The sequence below is a fragment of the Hyla sarda genome, chromosome 1, assembly GCF_029499605.1.
Source record: "Hyla sarda isolate aHylSar1 chromosome 1, aHylSar1.hap1, whole genome shotgun sequence".
NCBI classification, from domain to species: Eukaryota; Metazoa; Chordata; class Amphibia; order Anura; family Hylidae; genus Hyla; species Hyla sarda.
In genome coordinates this window covers 136,742,400-136,760,655 of record NC_079189.1, presented here as the reverse complement: position 1 = coordinate 136,760,655, position 18,256 = coordinate 136,742,400, and the positions used below count along the sequence as shown (strand labels likewise).

The 18,256-nt window shown below is 45.5% G+C and overlaps 1 protein-coding gene across 3 annotated transcripts in view; it reads left to right on the top strand.

The window, feature by feature from the left end:
• The window catches only part of GLRB (glycine receptor beta), a 113,863-nt gene that overhangs the window by 32,678 nt on the left and 62,929 nt on the right, over positions 1-18,256 (top strand). For all 3 annotated transcript variants that reach the window (XM_056561969.1, XM_056561951.1, XM_056561960.1), the window contains exons 2-3: positions 5,906-6,046; positions 17,432-17,538. In XM_056561969.1, the coding sequence (XP_056417944.1) occupies positions 5,925-6,046; positions 17,432-17,538 (229 nt within the window). In that variant the 5' untranslated portion in view covers positions 5,906-5,924. The remainder of the gene's footprint in view (positions 1-5,905; positions 6,047-17,431; positions 17,539-18,256) is intronic.

Below are 18,256 nucleotides of genomic sequence, written 5' to 3'. Positions count from 1 at the left end.
TTTTTTATTTTACACTTTTTATGTACCCATAGGGGACTATTCATTGCAATCAGTTGATTGCTAATACTGTGCAGTGCTATGTATAGGACACAGCACTGCTCAGTATTATCGGTGATCTTCTGCTCTGGTCTGCTCGATCTCAGACCAGAGCAGAAGACCCCGGGAGACGGCCGGAGCAAGGTGAGGGGACCTCCGGCCGCCATGCAGGATGATCTGATCCCTGCGGCAGCGCCGCGGGCGATCCAATCATCTGTTCAAAGTACCTCACTGCCGCAGATGCCGTGATCTGTATTGATCACGGCATTGGAGGGGTTAATGGCGGACATCCGCGGGATTGCGGATGTCCGCCATTACCAGCGAGTCCCTGGCTGCTGATAGCAGCCGGGACCTGCCGGGCATGACGCGAGCACTGCTCCAGTGCTCGCGATCATGTCGGCGCGTAAATGTACGTCATGGTGCGTTAAGTACCACGTCACCATGACGTACATTTACGTCCATTGTCATTAAGGGGTTTACCCCCCCCCCCCCAGACTACTACTATATTACTGTTAAAAACAAATTCAATGCAGCCATACCTTTTAGCTGAGCTTTTCCATACTTTATCAGCCCGAAAATCCTATTTTTATCCCTGTCAACATCAGTCGGATAGGCGTGGCTGGGGTTCATAATTCCCTGCCGCCATGCTTCATTCCATACTGAAAAAGCCAGTCAAAGTACTGCCCCCCCTGTCTGCTTGGACACATACTAGTCCTGCTGTGTTCATGCATCATCATTTACATCATGGACACATTTCCTTGATTGACATCTGTGAGCACAGGGCTCAGAGCTGGAGGAAAAATCCTCCCCCTGACAGCTTGTGTCCCGCTACTGTCAGTGAGGACAAGCTGGGAGTTGTAGTTTTGCTAATGCTAGGGGAGATGTGAACAGACAGCATACGGAGGGAGGGAGGGGGCGGAGACCTGCACAGTGAGGCCACTCCCCCTCCTTTTGAGAGGAATTCAGACTAGTGAGCTAAATTTAAAGTGTAATAAAAAAAGTGAATAAATAAAGGTGCTAGACACACAAAAATTAGATGTACATGGTCAGGATTAGGTACTGAGTGATATATTAAAAACAATGTTTTTTGTTGGATCTGACGGGTACGCTTTAAACAACTACTATAGCCTGTGATTTTCTGGTTACCTAGACATGTTCTGTTTTAAGCATACACTTTCTTTATTATCCAGTAGTAGGTTAGAAAGGGGTCCCCCATGAGTAATCCATGTCCATTGCATTTATCTCTTGTAAGCAATGCTTCATGCTGTATTTTTTTATTTTTATATATGTGGTGTCCCATATGTGGTGTCCCGGTACCACATCCTATACGGTACCTGTTAATAGGTCCCCATAGCCAGAGTCCCTAGGACGTCAGGGTCCTTTTGTATAGTCCATCCCTAGTCACCTCTCACCCCTATAGTCATTGCTCTAGTCATATGCTCTTTATTTGTGGAAGTATAACTGTATAAAATGTATATAAATAGTTAATTACCTGTGAGAAGCGTAGCAGGACCTTCGGGTCACGTGATCAGGTAAACTCTATGGTATTTCTGCTTGAGGACCTTTGGAGGTCCTTGTGACGTAATGCACTCATTTCCTTTGACGGTGAGTGACAGATGGCTGGACCATTCAAAACGGCCCCGCCCCTGCCCATATAAGGCCGCGGCAGCCATTAATCTCTCTCTTGGTTCCTGGCTGTTGACGAGAAAGGATCTGCGCTGCTGTCATCAGTGAGTCTAGGCCTTAGCCTTGCGGCGGCGGCTGTTTTATTCCAAATTGTGTATCAATCCCTAAACACTCTGCAAGACCACCGGACCTTATCTATCCCCTAAATCCGAACGGATCTTCACAATATACCCTGAATTCTGAGACTATTGTCTAAAGTCAAGGTCCGCAACATCTGTCAGTCATTGAAGTATATAGAGACTGTTTAATTGAGACTGTTACTACTCTGTGGATGTACCGCAAGCCGTTAAGTAAAGTTTATGCAAGCTCAAATTCAACTACCTTGTGGACCTTCAGTCTTTATTCTTATGCACCTATCGTTACTGGGAAGGGCGACGATAGGCCGGAGAATCATCTCAGCATTCTAGCCCTCAGCCTGGCGTCACGAACTATAGGGTTAACATTAACCCCTGATATACCAAAGCAAATCCCTGACTGTACTACCCCTACCCCCTGAGGCCTACCACATATATACTAGCTGAGTCCCCGGCGTTGCCCGGTTTTTCCTTCCTAATCCTTGTTGGGGAGGAAAATAAACAAAGGAGAAAGCTTTTGACTTCATATCCCGTCCTTATATATTGTTGTCATATCCTGACCTCCTATCCTGACCTCCTGTCCCGTCCTCCTGTCCCGTCCTCCTGTCCCATCTATCTATCCCCACCTCCTATCTCGACCTCCTATCCCATCTTCCTATCCTGTTCTCATATCTCGACCTCCTATCTCAACCTCCTACCTCGACCTCCCATCCCGACCTCCCATCCCGTCCTGTAATATGTGTACCAGGTATTATTGAAATATCTCCAGCCGTACGGAAGTTATGTGGGAACATACATTTTCCATTGATTTCCATTGACCTCCTATCTCGACCTCCTATCTCGACATCCTATCTCGACCTCCCATCCCGACCTGTAATATGTGTACCAGGTATTATTGAAATATCTCCAGCCGTACGGAAGTTATGTGTGAACATACATTTTCCATTGATTTGCATGGGACTTTAAACAAAAACCCCGACCCTCACAAATGGGGGTAGTTAAAGGAGAACTCCAGACCATAAAAATTGTCCCCCATAGTGCCGTCAGTAAAAAAAATTATTATGTACATACCTTCCTCTGCTCCCCCGGGGACTCCGGTAACCGTCTCCGATCTCCGCCACAATCCACTTCCTGGTTGCCGGTGGTCGGATGAATCAGCCAATCACCAGCCGCAGCGCAGTCCGACTCGGGCGGTGATAGGCTGAGCGGCAGTGTGAAAACGCTTCAGGACACAAAATTCTTCACTACACCGCCACCTGCGGCCGGGGCCGAAAACGTCACACTGCCGCTCAGCCTATCGCCACCGAGTGCGGCTGGTGATTGGCTGATTCATCCAACCACCGGCAACCAGGAAGTGGATTGCGGTTACAGGAGGCCCCGGGGGAGCGGAGGAAGGTATGTACATAATTTTTTTTTTTTACTGCCGGCACTATGGGGGAAATTTTTATGGTCTGGAGTTCTCCTTTAAGGGTGAAATTAACTATCCTATATTTTAAGTGGACATATAAGTAACATGTGACCAAGTATTATGGAAATATCTCCAGCCGTTTGGAAGTTATGCAGTAACATATATTTCCCATAGACTTGTATGGGACTTTAAGCATAAATCCCGCCCCTGGCAAATGGGGGTGGGTAAAGGTTCAATCACCTATCCTATGTTTGTTGTTGGCATATAAGTAGGGATGTCCCGATACCATTTTTTAAGACTGAGTAAGGATACTTTAATTCTAGTACTCGCCGATACCAAGTATGAGTACTTTTATTTTAAAGGGAATCTGACACCAGGGTGACCCGGTTTCTGGCACTGCTTACCGTGCTGATATGTGGGTTCCTTGTTGTGTACAATGGAGGCGGCTGCTGTAGTATGAGCCAAGATTTCTCTCTTCTCCATTCGGCAGAACTGGGAATTTGCATTGGCGGCGAGCAGCGGTAGAAACCAGGTCACCTGCTGTAAGATTGCCTTTAATAGTAGGTAGTAGCCCCTAGTAGGTAGTATAGATAAATGCAGACATTAGTAGCAGCCCCCCTGTAGACCGCAGCCACGCCCCCTTGTAAACAGCAGCCCCCCCTTGTAGACAGTGCCCCCTTGTAAACAGCAGCAGACCCCCCCCCTTGTAGACAGTGCCCCCTTGTAAACAGCAGCAGCCCCCCCTTGTAGACAGTGCCTCCTTGTAAACAGCAGCAGCCCCCTTGTAGACAGTGCCCCCTTGTAAACAGCAGCTGACCCCCCCCCCCCCTTGTAGACGGTGCCCCCTTGTAAACAGCAGCCCCCCCTTGTAGACAGTGCCCCCGTGTAAACAGCACCAGCCCCCCATTGTAGACAGTGCCCCTTGTAATCAGCAGCAGCCCCCCCTTGTAGACAGTGCCCCCTTGTAAACAGCAGCAGCCCCCCTTGTAGACAGTGCCCCCTTGTAAACAGCAGCAGCCCCCCCCCTTGTAGACAGTGCCCCCTTGTAAACAGCAGCACCCCCCCCCCTTTTTAGACAGTGCCCCCTGGTAAACTGCAGCAGCCCCCCCCCCCTTGTAGACAGTGTCCCCTTGTAAACAGCAGCAGCCCCCCCTTGTAGGCACAGTGCCCCCTTGTAAACAGCAGCAGCCCCCCCTTGTAGGCACAGTGCCCCCTTGTAAACAGCAGCAGCCCCCCCTTGTAGACAGTGCCCCCTTGTAAACAGAGCAGGAGCCCCCCCTTATAGACACAGTGCCCCCTTGTAAACAGCAGCCCCCCCTTGTAGACAGTGCCCCCTTGTAAACAGCAGCAGCCCACCCTTGTAGACAGTGCCCCCTTGTAAACAGCAGCAGCCCCCCCCCCTGTAGACAGTGTCCCTTTGTAAACAACAGCTCACCTGCAGTTGCCGCCCCGCATCCCTGTTCTGCCGTCCGTATCATAGCCTCCTATGGAGGAGCATGTGACATATATGTCACTCCTTCCTCTGTAGCATTATGCTGGGCGCAGGGGAGGAGGTGGAGTGACGTGAGTGTCACATGTTCCTCCATAGAAGCCATGATGCGGATGTCAGAATGGGGATGCGGATGGCAGAACGGGGCAGCAGCCGCCGTGCAGCAGGTATCGGCCTTGGTATCTGGGACATAAAATGAGTCCCCGATACCATGAAAATGCCGGGTATCGGCCCTGATACCGATACTAGTATCAGTATCGGGACATCCCTACATATAAGTAACATGTGTGCCAAGTTTCATGTTAATATCTTTAGCCGTTTGGACGTGATGCTGGAACATACACACATACATACATACACACATTGAGTTTTATATATATAGATATACTAGCTGAGTACCCGGCGTTGCCCGGTTTTTCCTTCCTCATCCTTGTTGGGGAGGAAAATCAACAGAGGAGGAAGCTTTTGACTTCATATCCCATCCCCATATATTCTTGTCATATCCCGTCCTCATACCCCGACCTCCTGTCCCGACCTCCTGTCCCGACCTCCTGTCCCGACCTCCTATCTCCACCTCATATCCTGACCTCCTAACTCGACCTCCTATCCCAGCCGCCTATCCCGAGCGCCTATCTCGACCTCATATCCCGTCCTCATATCACAACCTCCTAACTCAACCTCCTATCCCAACCTCATATCCCGACCCGTAATATGTGCACCAGGTATTGAAATATCTCCAGCCGTACGGAAGTTATGTGAGAACATACATTTCCCATCGATTTTCATGGGACTTTAAACAAATTCCCCGGCCCCCACAAATGGGGGTGGCTAAGGGTCAAATTAACTATCCTATATTTTAAGTGGACATATAAGTAACATGTGACCAAGTATGATCGAATTATCTCCAGCCGTTTGAAAGTTATGCAGTAACATATATTTCCCATAGAGTTGTATGGGACTTTAAACAAACCCCGCCCCTGGCAAATGGGGGTGAGTAAGGGTTAAATCACCTATCCTATGTTTGTTGTTGACATATAAGTAACATGTGTGCCAAGTATCATGTTAATATCTTTAGCCGTTTGGACGTTTATGTGGAACATACACACATACGTACATGCACACATACATACATACATATATACATACATACACACACACACAAATTGAGTTATATATAGAGAATATAAAATAACATACTATTTTATTTTACAGGTGAAGTTAATGTATCGAGATGAAGTTCATACTGGGGATTTTGGCTTTTCTCATATTTTCCTTATGGCTGGATGAAGTGCATTCTAAAGAGAAGTCTTCAAAGAAAGGAAAGGGGAAAAAGAAGCAGTATCTCTGCCCATCGTATGTCACATTTATTCTGTATTAATAATAAACACGTGTCTTTGATTACTGTCGCTAAAGTTTGAATGTGTTCGGCTGTATTCACACAGCAGAATTTCCGTATGGATTTCCGCATTGAAATCTGCATGGAAATACTGCATGTGTTTAAAGCCTAGTTAGTTCAATGGTATTCCGCATTCCCATGCACACGTCATGTCATGTTTTATATTTTTTGTAAAAATTTGGCTGTGGAAGCCCATTGAAGTGAAATGAAGTCAAATGAATAAAGACACTTTTTTTTCCATGCACTGTAGATTCATGCATAGATTCCGCATATTATTAAAAGATGCTGTATTCTGGCAAAATTATTGTGGCCGCGGAATTCACAAATCTATGCTGAATTTCTGCCATGTGAACATACCCTTATACATACTACAAAAAAGATTAATATTTTGTCAAAAGCTTTCATTTAGCAAACTTGCCTCTTTCTCCTTATGTTCCTGCTCCTTTCATCCCCTTGTTGACAGCTCATTGCCTAGGCTACAGACCACCACTCCACTCTAGAGGAGGTGTGTTATGGTCGAGCTGGTGTGTCTATATACACTGTTTCCATTACAGTATGTTTAATCATGCTTTATGTAAAAACTTAATCAACTACAGTATATACTCGAGTATAAGCCGAGTTTTTCAGCACGATGACAGGTGGTGATGATGAAAGGGGGTGTGGGATGATGAAGGGGTGTGTGTGGGATGATGACAGGGGGATGATGACAGGCGGTGATGATGACAGGCGGTGATGATGAGGGTGTTAATGACGGGGGTCTGGATGATGATAGGGGGGAGGATGTATTTCCCACCCTAGGCTTATAGTCGAGTCAATAGCTTTTCCTGGGTTTTAGGGGTGAAATTAGGGGCCTCTGCTTATATTCAGGTCGGCTTATACTCTAGTATATACGCGTATGCTATTATTTAAGTAAAAATAAATTTCCCCTTTTTTTTTTTTTACCCAAGTTTATAAAACATATGCGTTAAATAGAAACGAAAATGCAGTGTGAACCTAATATTGTTAATGCAAGTGTATTGTTTACGAATGCCAGTAAACATGTGTCCTCTTCAATCTGCAATTTCCCCATGGATGACATGAGTTGATACAATAATGTGTAACACTCAAGGAACCATAACTGGATTCATGATGATCCTTTTTAACCCGGCTTGCAATGTCAACAAGATTAGCATTTTTCCATACTTATGTGCAACAGTAGAGAGAGAGAGGTTATTATACACCATACTGACAAGATGAGATTCCATTGTGTAGAAGCTGCATGACTCAAGACTTGATTTAAAGCACAAAGGTGGCCATATACAGTATAACCAATGTGCAGGGGTCATCCTGGCTCTCCCCTAATGACAGATGTTGGGGAATAGCAGTGTCAGGCACTTTTTATTTTCACATTTCTAACCATTTGTTTCCACAATGAGTCTGGCACTATATATTTTCCCTTGTTTTGGCCAAATAGCTGTCTGCCATCAACTGTTAAAGGTTTATGGTCACCTCTTAGAGTTGGATTCCAGCTTTAGACAGCTGGATTGCTACTGGGAGGGTAAGAAGGAGAGTAAAGCTTCAGAAGCTCTTTCAAATGGCCAGGACCTAAGAATCTTCTTTTTTTATTTTTTATTTAAATTAAGATATTTCATTTAGAAGTTGTGTAAACCTGATGGTTTCAAACATGGCTCCTTTTCCAATTTTTTAACTACACTGCTCAAAAAAAATAAAGGGAACACTTAAACAACCCAATGTAACTCCAAGTCAATCACACTTCTGTGAAATCACACTGTCCACTCAGGAAGCAACACTGATTGACAATCAATTTCACATGCTGTTGTGCAAATGGAACAGACAACAGGTGGAAATTATAGGCAATTAGCAAGACACCCCCAATTAAGAAGTGGTTCGGCAGGTGGTGACATCAGACCACTTCTCAGTTCCTATGCTTCCTGGCTGATGTTTTGGTCACTTTTGAATGCTGGTGGTTCACTCTAGTGGTTGCATGAGACTGAGTCTACAACCCACAGAAGTGGCTCAGGTAGTGCAGCTCATCCAGGATGGCACATCATTGCGAGCTGTGGCAAGAAGGTTTGCTGTGTCTGTCAGCGTAGTATCCATAGCATGGAAGCGCTACCAGGAGACAGGCCAGTACATCAGGAGACGTGGAGGAAGCCGTAGGAGGGCAACAACCCAGCAGCAGGGCCGCCTTTGTGCAAAGAGGAGCAGGAGGAGCACTGCCAGAGCCCTGCAAAATGACCTCCAGCAGGCCACAGATGTGCATGTGTCCACTCAAACGGTCAGAAACAGACTCAATGAGGGTGGTATGAGGGCCGACATCCACAGGTGAGGGTTGTGCTTACAGCCAAACACCGTGCAGGACGTCAGGCATTTGCCAGAGAACACCAAGATTGGCAAATTCACCACTGGAGCCCTGTGCTCTTCACAGATTAAAGCAAATTCACACTGAGCACATGTGACAGACGTGGCAGAGTCTGGAAATGCCGTGGAGAACGTTCTGCTGCCTGCAACATCCTCCAGCATGACCGGTTTGGTGGTGGGTCAGTAATGGTGTGGGGTGGCATTTCTTTGGGGTGCCACACAGCCCTCCATGTGCTTGCCAGAGGTAGCCTGACTGCCATTAGGTACCGACATGAGATCCTCAGACCCCTTGTTGAGACCATATGCTGGTGCGGTTGGCCCTGGGTTCCTACTAATGCAAGAGAATGCTAGACCTCATGTGGCTGGAGTGTGTCCGCAGTTTCTGCAAGAGGAAGGTATTGATGCTATGGACTGGCCCGCCCGTTCCCCAGACCTGAATCAGATTGAGCACATATATTCCATTGATCATTTTTGTGTGATTTTGTTTTCAGCACATTTAAATATGTAAAGACAAAAGTATTTCATACGATTTAGTTCATTCATTCAGATCTAGGGTCCTGCAGGAACGCATAGGAACAGAGTTCCTGCACTTTTTCCACAGCAGGAACCCTGTTCCCATTAGCAGGAGTCCTGCAGGACCAGCCCTTAAGTGGAAATCTTGAGTGAGTTCCCACACTTTTTTTTTCCCCAGGACATGACCCCTGTCTAGGATGTGTTATCTTAGTGTTCATTTATTTTTTTGAGCAGTGTATATCATATTAACTGTGATGTCACTCACTCAGCTGGGTTGTGATATTACAGTCCACCTAGCGTTGGGCTTAGAAGTACAGCCCTGTACACGGAACACCACTGGTAACATTTCAGTACAGGGTGTAGGTCAAGGCAGGGTGTACCCATGCTGCTGTCTGAAGTTGTCTTTGGGGAAAGCTCTGTACATGGACCCGGTGATGTTCTGATACAGGGCGAGGTTCAAGACAGTGGGGATCACCACCTTCCTGCAGTTGTCTCCAGAATTAGACACTGAACCCTGTACCAATAACTCCACCAGTTACAGTTTTCTGATGCAGGGCATGAATCAAGATAGTGGGGAAGACAGGACACAGGCAGCCTCCTCACTGTGAAGAGTAGGGATCGACCGATTATTGGCCAATATTCACGATTTTGGACGTTATCGGTATCGGCAATTACCTGGACTCAGGACCGGCAGGGGGAGAGAAGCGGGCGGCGGCGGTCTCTGGCCAGAGGATAGGCAGGGGGGGGGGGTGCAGTGGCGGTGGTGGTTGGACTCAGGAGGACCCCAGGACAGGCAGGGGGAGAGAAGCGGGTGGCAGCGGCAGTCTCTGGCCCCCGCAAATGCCGCTGCAGTTCATTGATTTAAAGCGTCCGCTTTACATCATTGATCTGCAGCGGCCTCTCCGGGGGTGGGGTGGGGTGGAGAAATAGCCGATAACATACTGGAATATCGGTATAAATTCGGCTATCGGCCTGAAAGTTTTCGCATTATCGGTATCTGCCCTAAAAAATCAATATCAGTTGATCCCTAGTCAAGAGTAATAGCCAAAACTGCTATCATATATCTGGCCCCATAGCTCTGATTGTTGTTGTAGGCATTACAGCCCAGTGAATGCTTGTTTTTTTATTTTATTTTTTTTTAAGTAGGAGATAAGGCCTCTAATGTATGCCTCATTGTCCAGTACCTACAGGAACAGGGACTTCTGTCTTTTGACAGACGTCTCTGCTCCTGAAGGTAATTTTTGTGGTATCCTATTCCGATATTGTAACACACCTTGGGAAAGATGTAGTGTGCTGCCAATTAAATTGGCAGTGGCTACATCTTTAGTCTACATGCTCGACTAGAGAAATAGTACTATGCAGGGACTATAATATAGAATAACAGCAGATACAGGTTATCATCCCAAAAGGGGATGAAAACCAACTACACTCTGCACACAGCTAGCAGGGAGCTCCACATGAAGCAGTATAAGCACACCGCAAGACATAAACTCATAGAGGCAGATTTATCTAAAAGGCAAGCATTTTACATGCAGATCTTCTGCTTTTAGTTTATTTTGAGGTGTAGGCCTTCTAATAAATTAGTTGCTTCTGGAAATGCTCTTGCGCCTGACGGAAAATATTCACTAGATATTTGCTGGTATAGATTTTGGTTACAATTCACACCTTCAAGTGGGTGAAAAGGGCTAGCTGATCTCACTTCTGGTCCATTCATGGGGCCATACACTTTTAAGGCAGTGATTGCGCCACAAAATAGCGCACTTCAACCTGTGAAAAACCTTAGTTGTCACTTCCCGCAGATTATTGCACCTTTGCTCTGCTTTACAAATACACATGTATTGTGCTAACTCTTCCGTGCTGCACAGCAACACTTTGTGCTGATGCTGTGCCAAGAGCAGAATAAATGGACACAAATGAAAGACGTGTAATTAAAATGTTTTTTTTTTTTTTTAAATGTCTTTTGCAGTACAGCACTATTTTTCCCTACTGTTCTGCTAAACAAAGCCTCAGAGTGCGTATTGATTCTTGAGGAATGGCCCTTTCTTACTGCACAGCTCAGGCTTGTCCTGCAACAATGCAGCTCTGTGGTTTTCCTGTGTTTGAGCCAACTCTATAGAACCAGTCATGTTTGCTTTGTACAAGAAACCTGCTGTGCATGAAGAAATGACCTGCAGGTGACTATATCTCCATGGATCAGTGATCTGGCAATGTTTCTGAAGCGTGCAAATCTAATTAGAGCGCAGGAAACTAATTGGCTGCCAACTCAGCCTCCTTAATATGACAGTGTATTTCCAGCTCTTGTTATGGATTATAGAAAGATGAAGACACAACATGCACTACAAGCTCGCTGGTTCTTTTTGACATTTCTTTTCTGGGCAAATAATAGAATATGTAATACAGTCCTAACCTATAAGGAAAAGGATTTAGGGAGTCATCATTTTAGTACACTTTTAACCTCTAGGGGTACTCCACCCCTAGACATCTCATCCCCTATCCATTACTTATCATGGTAAGGCTAGGTTCACACCATGTTTTTGTCTACATTTCATGGTTTCCATTAAAGCCAAGTCAATTTAGCAAAAATGGGATCAACCACAGTATTGTGTACACTACAAACAAATCAATTATGATCAGTTTTGTTTATAATGAATGTCAATGACAAATGGATTATGCTGTACGGCATCAGTTTTTAGCATCTGTTGACCATAGATGGTTGAGTACTATAGATGGCATGTAGGGGGGAGAAGGGGATTACTGATGCACTAGGTTTGCAAGGTGCTATGTGAGCTGACCTGAAAGTAACAACACCACAGCAAGGAGGGGGTTATACCAGTGCCGAATTAGTAATGATCAGGACAAGCCTGCAGACTGAAGGGAGGGGTAGAGTACATTACGTAGGCAGCACACTGTGCATACAGCTGTCCAGAACTTTATTTGTAATCAGAGAGAGATGACCGGGGAGCCTTGATTAACCCTTTATACACATTATGGACCGCCTGGAGAAGGCAGACAGGCTCACAGATTGCAGGGGCAGTAAAAAAGTTAAACCAAATTATGTAAAGATAAATGTAGGTATAGATCCCTTTAAATATGTTATTAATTTCTGTACCTATCATAAGTACATTTGTATTGTACAAAAGATGATTGCAATGTTATATTATGCTAAAATAAAGCAATTTTCCCTAAACAAAAGAAAAAACCTAATTAGCACCATAAGCATGTAATTTTTTTTTTTTTTTATCTCCTTTATAATTCTGTCAGACTTATTGGGAAACATTGCTACATGTGAACCCAGCTTCATCATTTACTTAGCCGCCATCTTATTTGGAAGCTGTGCCAGTTATTTCTTGGCTGCTGAGCCACATGACATGTGTGTGACCTGCAATATTTCTAGTTTACTGGACGGGTCAAGAATAATTTTTTTTATTAGATTTCACATCAAGGCAAAATACATTAATATATGACTTTTGTTTGCTTTCAGTTTGGCGCCATTGTTCTTCTGTAATGACTAAGACTTTGTTTATCTCCACCACACAGTCAGTGTTTTCTCATAATTTACTTTTAACATATTTCTATAGCCACTTGTTTTTGTCTTTTGCCAGATGCAGTCACTTTTTATTAAGTTTTTAAGTTTTATAGCCTGAGTTTTTTTTTATTAATTTTTTTTTATTGCAGCTCATATTTTGGAACATACCCGAAAGCAACCAGCAATGTAACTGTCTAAATCCCAGAATTACTGGATATGATTATACTTTCAAGTTTTTCATTAAATGCAAATACTAATTGACGTGATAAGGTGAACCTTATAAAACTATTATTGTCCTCAAAATGTGTTGACAAGAGGCCAGTAATTCCCTTTTTTTTCTTTTTTTTTTATGTCACAATCTGGGTATACAATTACTCATAGACCACCAGGGGGGATTCAACAAAACCCTAATTTCCCATATACCAAAAAAAGCAAAACAACTTTATTGAATTATCACACAAAAAGAGCTAAAGGAGATGTCCAGCGCAGGCTTTTTCTATTCCGTCCTGCAAAAAAAGACAAAACAAACTTTCACTTACCTCCATATGTTGCCCCAGAGCTCCACAACAGCTGATCGGTCGGCCGGGCTGTTTGCTTCCTACTTCCTTTAGCCCGGTAGGTCACACAGCACTTCAGCCTATCACCGGCCGCAGCGATGTCCCGCCTTGGCCGGTGATAGGCTGAAGCGCCGTGTGACATACCGAGCTAAAGGAAGTAGGAAGTAAACAGCCCGGCCGACTGATCCGTTGTTGTGGAGGTCCGGGGCAACATATGGAGGTAAGTGAAAGTTTTTGTTTTGTCTTTTTTTTTTTTTTTTTTTGCAGCCCGGGCAGGACGGAATAGAAAAAGTCTGCGCTGGACATCACCTTTAAAAAACTGTGCATATATTCCTCCTGATATCATTTTCAATTATATGGCATCTATATGGTCTCCATATCTTGTGTTGTAGTCTAACTCCGTATGTATATGCAGTGTACAGCCGGATAATGGAGTGTGCACTATGTTAAAATCTTTTTACATCTCAGCCCCCCCCCCCATCAACATGTTTCCCTACAACTGTAGCTTTGCCAAGAGGAAAGCAGGGCACTGAGTGTGAAAACACCAAAACAGGGTGTTTTTAAAACCTCCTATCGTGACATCAGCAAAAGGGAGGTACTTAATTCTAATTGGCCCGAATGAAATCCGACCATACACATTGTCGAACATTGAGATTGATATACATGTCCTCAAATCAGGGTGATATGTATTGTCCAATATGCTACCCTTGATTAGGATACAATCCTTGTTTAGACATGCTTTTGATGTTCTGCGCGATGACCGCTGTGCAGTACGTCACGGAACTCCAGCCAATTGTATCAGGTAAGTTCTGCGCAGATGTCACGGTGCAGTTACCGTATATACTCGAGTATAAGCCGACCCGAGTATAAGCCGAGACCCCTAATTTCAACCCAAAATCCCAGGAAAAGTTATTGACTCGAGTATAAGCCTAGGGTGGGAAATACCTCATCCCCCCCCTGTCATCATCCAGACCCGTCATTAACATCCTCATCATCATCCCCTTGTCATCATCCCACACATCCCCCCTTCATCATCCCCTTATCATCCCACACATCCCCCCTTCATCATCCCCTTATCATCCCACACATCCCCCCTTCATCATCCCCTTATCATCCCACACATCCCCCCTTCATCATCCCCTTGTCATCATCCCACACATCCCCCCTTCATCATCCCCTTATCATCCCGCACATCCCCCCTTCATCATCCCCTTATCATCCCACACATCCCCCCTTCATCATCCCCTTATCATCCCACACCCCCCCCCCTTCATCATCCCCACACCCCCCCCTTCATCATCCTCTTCTCATCATTCGCCCTCAGTGGTCTTCAACCTGCGGACCTCCAGAGGTTTCAAAACTACAACTCCCAGCAAGCCCGGGCAGCCATCGGCTGTCCGGGCTTGCTGGGAGTTGTAGTTTTGAAACCTCCGGAGGTCCGCAGGTTGAAGACCACTGCGGCCTTCAACATCATCCAGCCCCCCTCTCACCCCCTTTAGTTCTGAGTACTCACCTCCGCTCGGCGCTGGTCCGGTCCTGCAGGGCTGTCCGGAGAGGAGGTGGTCCGGTGGGGAGGTGGTCCGGGCTGCTATCTTCACCGGGGGCGCCTCTTCTCCGCGCTTCCGGCCCGGAATAGAGCCGTTGCCTTGACAATGACGCAGAATTACGTTGGCAATGAACGCACCTCTGCGTCGTTGTCACGGCAACGTGACTATTCTGAGGCCGGGCCCGAAGCGCTTAGAAGAGGCCTCCCCGGTGAAGATAGCAGCCCGGAACCAGTATCCCACCGGACCACCTCCTCACCGGACAGTCCTGCAGGACCGGACCAGCGCCGAGCGGAGGTGAGTACTCAGAACTAAAGGGGGTGAGAGGGGGCTGGATGATGTTGAAGGCCGCAGTGGTCTTCAACCTGCGGACCTCCGGAGGTTTCAAAACTACAACTCCCAGCAAGCCCGGACAGCCGATGGCTGCCCGGGCTTGCTGGGAGTTGTAGCTTTGAAACCTCTGGAGGTCCGCAGGTTGAAGACCACTGCGGGTGGGGGAGTTCACTCGAGTATAAGCCGAGGGGGGTGTTTTCAGCACGAAAAATCGTGCTGAAAAACTCGGCCTATACTCGAGTATATACGGTACTTGCTTTCCAAATGCTTCAGAAACAGTCTTATCTGCTTCCCGATCGAAGTGCCGGAGCAGAAGTAATCGCTCAGAACATCAAAAGCATGTCTAACCAATGATTGTATTCTAATTTAGAGAGTAGTGGACAATACATATCACCCTGATTTGAGTACGTGTATGTCAATCTCAATGTTAGACGATGTGTATGGTCGGATGTCATCTGGGCCAATAAGAATTGAGTACCTCCCTTTGCTGATGTCACGATAGTAGGTTTTAACATAGTGCATACTCCATTATCCGGCTGTACAATGCAGGTACATACGGAGTTAGACTACAACACAAGATATGGAGACCGTATAGATCCACTATAATTGCAAATTACATCAGGAGGAATATATGCACTAATTTTTAACTCTTTGTGTGTGATAATTCAGTAAAGTTATTTAGCTTTTTTGGTAAATGGAAAATTAGGGTTTTGTTGGATCACCCCTGTGGTCTATGAGTGATTGTTGGAAATTACCCTCCATATATTAGTCTACAATTGGTGTATTACAATCTGGGTATAAACACTTTATTTTACACCTTTCCCTACACCCACCTTCAATACATATTCCATGCACGAATATACAGTGTAGTATGAAGCCAATAAACATCCTTACCAAACCAGTCAATGCTCACTTTTTCCACACATTAGGACACATCACTCCCTAATCAACTTGAGTATGTACCAGTTAATAGACACTTATCCCCTATCCACAGGGGTGGCCGACCTCTGGAACCCCCGCGATCTCCCGTATGGGGTCCGGCACTGCCGCGGCTAATGCTCTTGTCGTCGACCTCACTAAGAGGTGGGGGGTCCAATTTCTGAGACCTCTTACAATCCCAAAATATTCACTCTTAGGCTGGGTTTACACTACGGAATTTACGTTCAGATTTCCGCTCAGGAACTTGGATCGGAAATTCTGCTGCATGAAGGTTAACATGCAGGTGAATGGGTTTTCTGAAAGAAAATGCAGATCATATTCTGCCTGAACATTGAACCTGCTCAATGTTCTGGCAGCATCCACTGTGCAGACATTGCCTTTATGGGAATGTCTGTACATGCTTAGTGCCGACTGATTCAGTTGAAGCTCCCTTCTCTCGGAATCTCGGGCTGAATTTTGTCCGTCCGGAGATTACACAGTGGGAATCCGGCCTTAGGCCAGGTTCACTCTACGGAATTTACGACCGGAATTCCGCTTAGGAATTTCGGTTGGAAATTCTGTTGCATGAAGGTTAATATGCAGGTGAGTGGGTTTTCCGTGAACCCCTTCACTGTGGAATTTTCTGGTCGGAATTCCAGACAGAAAATTACAATCAAATAATTCCACCAGAACATTTAACCTGCTCAATGTTCTGGTAGAATCCGCTGAGCAGACATTGCCATCTATAGGGATTGCAATGCCCATGCGGTCCTAGCGCCAACTGATTCAGTCGGCGTTGCCCACATTTGGAATCTCCTGCTGGATTTCGTCCAGAGGTTATGCAGTGTTAACCCCGCCTTAGGGTGAAGATTGCTGGGTGCTAAACTTGGTAACATATAGAAGTCGAATACACAGTGATCGAGGAAGTGGCAGACTATGCATGCTGCCGCTATATTCTCTTGGGAGACATATGACCTCCGTTCTTGCGATCAATTAGGGTTCCAGTGGCCAGACCCCACCCATCAGCTAGTTATCCCCATACTGTGAATCTGTATTGTTCTATTGTGGCTTAAAAGGAATCTAAGAAAAGGATTTAAAGCAGAAGATTATTAGGGAGAGTTACGAAAAAGGTTATGTTAGGCACATTGATCGGGAAGTGTCCCAGTGGTCAGACCCACACCAGTTGGAGGGTATTTTGCAGATCAGTGGTACAATTTGATTATGGGAAAACTGTAAGTGTGAACTTTGCCTGTGACGACTGATAAGGACCAAGCTCTCGCAAGTTTCAGAGACCTCTGAGAATGATTTTTATGCATTGCTGAGAACCATCTGATGCATCCTGTGTTTACCACTATGTGTTCTGGAACCCATTAATTGTCTGAATACATCAATCTCACTCTGCTTTTCAATATATAATCTATAAAATGGTAACTTCCTTTGAAAGTTGTGTTTAATTGACAGCCAAATGTCCTGCCAAAGACTACTGTTGCTTTGTGCTTACAATGGTAGTGATTTATTGTGTATTTTATATAATATGTAAATATATAACCTTCATGTAGGCTAATGTGTTTTAATTTTTTCCTCCTACAGTCAGCAATCTGCAGAAGATCTTGCAAGAGTTCCTGTAAACTCCACTAGCAACATATTAAACAGACTGCTGGTTAGCTATGATCCAAGAATAAGACCAAACTTTAAAGGTTTGTTGTATTATATAATATGAAGTTTTTTGATTTGAGGTTTATATTTGTTAAGAATTTACAATGTTGGTCCTTTTGGTTTCAGAGAATAATGTCCGTGATGCTGGGTACAAAGGCACGCAACTAAACTAATAAAGGGCATTATTTAGTCTTGAGAGGAGATATGATTATCTTATTTAAGTATATAAATGTCTGGTCCATAAAAATGGTGGGGGGGGGGGGGCGTTTCAGGTTAAACCTCCTCAAAAGACAGAGAAAGAGAAAAAAAGTTTTAGGCTACATTCAAACTATGGAACTCCCGAGCATACCGTTTATACTCGAGTATAAGCCGTCCCGAATATAAGCCGAGGCCCCTAATTTCACCCCAAAACCCCAGGAAGACCTATTGACTCGAGTATAAGCCTAGGGTGGGAAATACATCATCCCCCACCCCCATCATCATTCCCTCCCCCCTGTCATCCCGACTCCCACTGTCATCACCCAGACCCCCCTCATCCCCCCATCATACAGATCCCCCTTGCCCCCCCCTATCATTATCCAGACCCCCCTCTCTTGTTCTCTACTCACCTCGCCAATTGCAGCTCTGTTGGTCCTTCCCTAGCAGCCGTCCAACGTCGCTGCATGGACCGTCCATCTTCCAGTGGGGAGGGTGAACCGGTTCGGGCCATCCATCTTGACTGAGAGGCCCTCTTCTCCGCTGCGGGCTGGCCCCAGACTA